The 7,079-nt window shown below is 35.7% G+C and overlaps 1 protein-coding gene across 1 annotated transcript; it reads right to left on the bottom strand.

Moving 5' to 3' along the window:
* Positions 1 to 390: 390 nt before the first annotated feature.
* Positions 391 to 2,614, bottom strand: LOC145037783 (cytochrome P450 family protein). The gene is made up of 2 exons (XM_078986499.1): positions 2,445 to 2,614; positions 391 to 1,559 (listed from the first exon to the last, which is right to left on the bottom strand). Exon 2 carries the CDS (start codon positions 1,552 to 1,554, stop codon positions 577 to 579), a length of 978 nt encoding a protein of 325 aa, XP_078842625.1. The 5' UTR covers positions 1,555 to 1,559; positions 2,445 to 2,614; the 3' UTR covers positions 391 to 576.
* Between the last annotated feature and the right edge of the window lie 4,465 nt (positions 2,615 to 7,079).

Raw genomic sequence — 7,079 nt, 5'->3', positions numbered from 1 at the left:
AATGATACGACGGAAAGAATTAAAAATAAGATGCTATAATATACATGTACACATAGCGAAATACCATGATTGATTTGTTTATACATGCGACTTTGAAAAGCAAACAAATTATACAAATATCATTCAAATACAAAACAATTTTCACTATTAAATTTGGATAAAATATTCAAACTATAATTTCTTCATAAGAAAAACTAAAATACAATACACAAATAAACAAAAGTACATTGCTATTTCTTACATTCGTCCCTTTTTCTTTTAATATAGTTGCATATTGTTGCTGAAAACTTTTCAAATCTAAAGCTTATTGTTGGATTTTATTCAAAAACAAAATAGTAAATACGAAGTCGCCATTTCTCACAATTACCTACATGTTAAACGTACCAAATAGAATACGAAAACGATATTGTATCACATAAATAAATAAAAATATGTTGCTATTCCTTACATGTAACACTTTTTCTTTAATAAAAATTGCATATTCTACTAAAATCTATAACTTATTGTTGTAATTTAATAACTTTATACACAAAAGTCAAAAAACATATAGCAAAAAATATAAAACTTTCGATAATTTCACGAAGAACTTTCCGCATCCACATCGACACCCTTCGATGACTCATCTTTACGAAGGTGCGCTGTAAACCCCGCGTACCACGCCACACGCATGATTTGCACCCCAAGAACCAACACCCACCAACAAACCAAAACCCTAACCATATCAACCGTCCACCCGGGTGCACCAATCTCACCTCCAAGCTTCAACCCTCTCATCAACTGCAAAACCCTATACCCTTCATACACTATCGGAGTCACAAGCCACACTGGCGATTCCCAATGCCACGTAAGCATCTCCGTCAGCATTTGCACCGCAAGAAGCAAAAGATACGGCCCCAACACAATCGCGAACGAAATCGAAGGAATTTGCGGTTCCAAAATTCCCTTTTGGGAAAAGATGAAAACGGATAGTGGAACGACGAAACCGGATACGGTTGCAACCATGTTCCAAAACCGGTAGCCGAGCGGGGCCCGGCTAAGCCCCGGGTCCGCGTCTTGACCCGTGGGCCGTGAGCAGGCGTCGGCCATTAGAAGGAAAAGGGTTGCACCGAGGTTGAAGATACAGTCGAGCCCGGTTAGGGCTAAAAGGGTCGCGATATTTGGGCCTAAAAAGATTGATGAAATTGGTAACCAAAGAGTTGGGATTATTCCCGTGGCTAGAAGAATCGTGGGGCCCACGATCCACATCGGCCATCTAATGTATGAGTTTTTTGTGTTTGTTTTTATGGGTTCGGTGGTTTTGGTTTGACTTGAGTCAACGGTTTCGAATAAGTTAGTGGGGCCCGGTAGGAACTCGTCTTTTTGGGCGTATGTGACCGGGGGTGGGTCCCATGGGGTCGCGTTTGTGTTTGTGCAGGAAATCGTGCGGTGTTTTGTGAGTAAATGAGGGAAGGTGAATTTTTGGATTGTGGGTTTGTGAAATTTAAGGTTCGGAGAGTGGAATTTTGGAAGAATTAAGGATGACATTGTGGATGGAGGGCGTAGAACAGATGCCATTTAACCTGAAAAGTATAAGAAAAAAAGCATTTAAACAAAATAGAGTTTTAGAAAATATTTGAAAAATGACTTAATAGAGAATGTCAAATAAACAGTCATATTATATGCAACATAATTTTCAAACAGAAGGGTAAAATGGTCATTTACTCTATTTACAGACTTGGATGTTGTTTAAATAAATTCATTACAATTAGAGTCACACTGAGTTACCCATTGGGGGTGTTTAGAAGTGTTTTTAAAGTTATTATTGCAATTTGAAGTTGCAATAACTTGTGTTGAGCATTTTGGTGAACAGATTATGATTGTGATTTTTTAAATATTTAAGATCAAAATAATCAAATCTCGATATTTAGGTAAACAGTTATTCTTCAACTATTTGTTATCTAATTGTTATTCCACAAGGGGCAAAAATCATCTTCATAATTTTATTTTTGATCAATAAATCTTGTTGTAATCATCCAAATCCTCCTCAAAAGCTTTCAAAAAACCAATTTTTTTCTTTTTTTGAACTTCAAAAGATTGCAAAATTAGTCCGATAGACTCCTAAAAAAGTTAAATCGCAGCTTCTATGAGTAATTTTTAGAATTAGGGCTCAGTACAATCAGCTCCTGAATTTGAAATAAAAGCACGAATAAAAAACAGATTCGAAAGTTTGATTATTTTTAAATGTTTATGATTCATTCGATTATTACCAGAAAGTTAAAGAATGAACAAATCAGGGTTAATCCAGCAAGCTACTGAATATGCACGAAAACATGAATAAGAAACAAACAAAAGAACAAAATGATTCCAAAACTCGATAATATTTCGCTGATTCATTCAAATATTACCAGAAAGTAACAAATCAAAGGAAAGACGAGCATATTAGGGTTTTGATTAGAAGAAATTACCTCGTGAACAGTTTAGGGTTTATACTTCAATCGATTTTGAATAAAATGATTGGTGCCACGATCAACAGGAACACGCCTCTATAAATTTCTGTGTACTCCAAAGCTCCGTTTCAATACGATGAGCAAAAAACGACGAGAGTAGAGATGAGAGAGTAAACTACAAATTTCGTCCATTGACAATTTGTTTTTATATTTTTTGTCTAATATACTATTAAAATATGATTAAATTACAGAATTGATCCCTGCGATTTGGTTAAATTTGAAGTTTAGGTCCACCTTTTCAAATGATAGGTAGATCATATCCATAATCTATGTAGTTTTTAAATTTTACGGTTTTAGTCCCTACCCATATAAATAAACGGGAAAATGACTTAAAAGCCCAATGAAGTTTCCAAACCATTCAAAAAACCTCAATCATATTTTGCCTATTCCAGAAAACTCAACGAACTTAACCTTTTGTTTAAAAAGTCCAACAAAGTTTCAAATCATTCAGAAAATTTCAATTTTGTTTTGTTTAAGTTCGTTGGGTTTTTTTTTTGAACAGTCAAAACATGATTGGAGTTTTTTAAACGTTTTGGAAACTTCGTTGGTCTAACAAGTCATTTTTCCGATACGGTAATAAGTCACGTCATTTGTTTCTCTCATTTGACTTTCGAGAAAGTGTAACTTAGTTGGGCTTTTTAGATAAAATATTAAGCTTGTTGGGTTTTTTTGAACAGACAAAACATGATTGGGGTTTTTAAACGGTTTGAAATCTTCGTTGGGCTTTTAAGTCATTTTCCCATAAATAAACTATCTTACAATCTTACAATCTTTAATATGTTTTTTTTTTCTTTAATTCATTTGTAGCTTTTAACAATTAAAATTGAAAAAGAGCTCACATCACCCAACCCCATCGTCTTCATTTACCTCCTTCACAATTGTTCCCTATTTCATATCCGACCACCAAATTTACAATATCGAACCACAATCTCTATATACATTTCATTCGTATTTAACTCTCTCTAACTTAATCTATCACCTTTTATTTCTACAAACATCCTACTTCGATTTGGTTGTTCGAAGGAGAATACAATAATGGAGTCATCAAGCCTATTTTTAATGTCACCAAGTAGCTAACAATCCCAAAGACCCTTCGCATGTTGCATTTGTACATTATGATATTTTAAACTTCGAACTATAACTATAATTACAATAAACTAATGCTATACTTCCTGTAGAGGGTCTTGTCTTAATATACGTTTATTGTATTCTCTATAAATAATAGAGTGCATTATTTTATTGTAATGTTAATGTACTCTCTTTGTTTGTTCGAGAGTATTATATTATGTTGGATTGAAAACACGTAATAATAAAATAAGAATAAGAATAACTCAAACAAATCACAAAGCTTAATCATAAACTTATTCTGATTAAGTATATATCTATCCCATAATGAATTTTGATTACACATGGTTTGTGCAAACATAATAAGGAAGCCTAGAATAACATATATACTAGTCTAAACAATATAAACAAATTCCTAAAATCATAGTACAAACTAATACAAAATGTGTAACACCTCTCGCTATGGCCTAATTGAAAGTATGCTTAAGAAAACTCATTTGTGAAAATATGCCCTAAAAGATTCAAAGTTTATGTTTCGCGGAAAAACAATTTGGTCTCAAATTAGTAAAATAAATTCAAGTTTGAAACTAGCAAGGTGTTAGAATATGGTGCCCACAGTCACAACTCACAACAACTGATAATAGTACTATTAATAGTAGGGTATTTTGGATTACACACAATGACATAAATAAGCAACTAATGACATGAGAAAATCATATGGAGCTGATTTTTTAATTAATTAAAGGAAATCTAGTAATCTAGAAGGTTCTATATTAAGGAGATTAATAAGCACATAATTACCAAATATATAGATAATTAACTTGTAACTAGATATTTGTCCTGTAAGGGTTAAAATCCTCCCCTGTAAATTAAGAGGTCCAAAGCTGAATTTGAATAACAATTTCAAACAAACCCTAGCATAAAAACTGCCAACCTCTTCCCATTATTGAAATCCCACACAAACTCGTAGTTCACGACACATCCATCAGAGTGGCGTGGCACTGTGTTGTTGCAGTTCATTTTTTGCTCCGTGTTTAAGGTGTTTGGTGGTTGGATGTTGTCGTAAGCTGCTGGTATGCTCCTTGGGTGCGACTACAAAAGATGAGCTCTCCATTGGGCTCTTATCACTCATTATTTGATTAACATCTACGAAGGTTAATATGACTACAAATGTAAGAATCTAGATTTTTGGGTTTAAGGTGTTTCAGGTTGTTATATTATGTTTAAGGGAATTTGTCCATTCGTGAATATATGATTTGTAGAATGTTATTATATGCCTATTTATATGTTTTATTTGATGTTTGAAGTAATGGATATGCGGTATTATGTATGGACAATGAGTTGAATTTGATTGATGTAAGAAATGGGTAAAGAAGTCCCTTAAAAAGAAATACAAAACCTGATTCTATCTCCACCATGACACAGTGGCTAGGTATAACACTCGGTTCCAGGTATGAAATTATTTTGATTGCGTATGATGTTTCTTTAAGGGCCACGACGTGGTTAATCTCCACCACGACATGGCGAAGAGTTTTGGGCCGCTAGGGTTTAATGAACCACCACAACGTGAGTAATATCCCGACTCCCAGGTATAATATTTAATTAATTTATATTCATTTTTTCAGAGAAACTCGGCGAGTTGGAGGCCCAAACTCGCCAAGTAGAGATTGAGATGGTCGCGTGACTTTTAGAGTCTACTCGACGAGTTGGAGGACCCCAATTCGGCGAGTAGGATCTGAGTGGGGAAACCCTAATTTTTAGGGCCCATACCTTATTTAAAGGACCTTAAGCCTTTCATTCTGCCTCCCTAATCACCTTAACACACTAATAGAAACCCTAATCGAGCTATTACCATCTCTGTGTGTGTGTGTGTAAGAGAGAGAGAGAGAGAGAGAGAGAGAGGGGCTAAGATTGTATATTTTAGTGCATTCTTGGAAGGAGTTAGAGGAGCAAAAGGCTTGGAATGAGAATAAGCCCTTGGATCCAGTATTCTTTCAGTGCTAGCTGCTATTTGGAGGTAAAAAGCTATCACCTTGATCATTTGTTTGTTAGATCTCTTCACTAGGTAGTTTATGGCAATTTCCATCTTCTCTTTGAGTCCTTTAGTTGTGTGAGCATGCCATGAAGTTGAGACTTCATATTTGGATGGTATGAGGTCCCTTGGGCCTAAAGATTCAAGCTTTATCAAGCTATTCACCATCTTTCATGCATTAAACCCTCTGTAGAGCTTTGTTTTGGAATATTAAGCCCTAGATGCCATGCATGGATGTAAAGCTTGCAACTTTACATGACCCTTCAGCCTTAGAAGGCTAGATCTAGAGTATAGGAACTTAGGTTTGCTTAAAAACGTCTGAATGAGAGAATATATTGAAGGGACTCGGCAAGTTGATGAGCCAACTCGACGAGTTGGTTAAGGTTTTCCCCGATAGTCTGGATACGTCATAACTCAGCGAGTTTGGTGAGAAACTCGACGAGTTGAGTTGGATTTTCCCAATATTTCAGAGAAGACGAAGGAACTCGACGAGTTGGGTTAACATGGCCTATTGACTCGAGTGTTGACTTCCATTGACTTTTAGGGTTGGTCAAGAAATGGATTATAGAGATCATGGAGGGGTAAAATGGCCTTTCACCGTTTCTGAGAGTTAGAAAAGGGGTTAGCCTAACATCTTTAGAGTTATTGTTATAAAGTGTTAATTAGAGATGATTATGATATGTAGGTGGAGTTTAGACCGATCGCTGAGTACGAGACCTACTTGCTTACGTAGGAGGTGAGTCTTCTCACTATACTGAGTGGTAATACTGTGCGACCGGAGGGTCTTATCTGAGTTATCGACCAGAGGGATCTATTTGCTTATATTGAGTTATATGATATTATGCATTTGTCTTTGTGATTTATGTTGTATATTATTTAGTGCCTTACTGAGTTAGGATCGGAGGGTCCAAACCGAGTTGTGACACCGGAGGGTCTTCACCGAGATATAGGACTGGAGGGTCCAAATTGAGCTATGAGACCAGAGGGTCTTCACAGACACATGACCGGAGGGTCCATACCTAGTCGTGAGACCGGAGGGTCTTCACTAAGACGCATGACTGGAGGATCCATGTTGAGCTATAGCCATGAGAGGCTTATTATTTATGTATGTGGTATTTTGGGGAACTCACTAAGCTTCGTGCTTACAACGTTGTGTGAAATGTGTTTCATGTACCTCTTAAGATCGCGGGAAGGCGCCTGCTTAATTGTACACACCAGCTAGAGATTATGTTTTTAAGGATTCTGGGATATTATCAAACCATTTGTTGTCTTGTGTTTTGAACAACTTATACATTCTGTGTTTTGAGAAATGTGAGATTGTGTTTTATGTGGTTTTTAAAATGAAAATTTTATTTTAAAATTTCAGAGTGTTACAAGTTGGTGTCAGAGCCTTGGTTTGAGGGATTCAAATGTACCCTCGGGTATGTCTGGACTCAAACAGAGGATTTGAGAATTTTTTTTTAAAGAAAAATGATTTTTCTAAAACAAGTAAGAGC

This window comes from Lactuca saligna, chromosome 3 (genome assembly GCF_052625555.1).
Source record: "Lactuca saligna cultivar CGN05327 chromosome 3, ASM5262555v1, whole genome shotgun sequence".
Lineage (NCBI taxonomy): Eukaryota > Viridiplantae > Streptophyta > Magnoliopsida > Asterales > Asteraceae > Lactuca > Lactuca saligna.
Note: the sequence above shows the minus strand (reverse complement) of the source record. Positions and strands in the feature narration are given on the sequence as shown.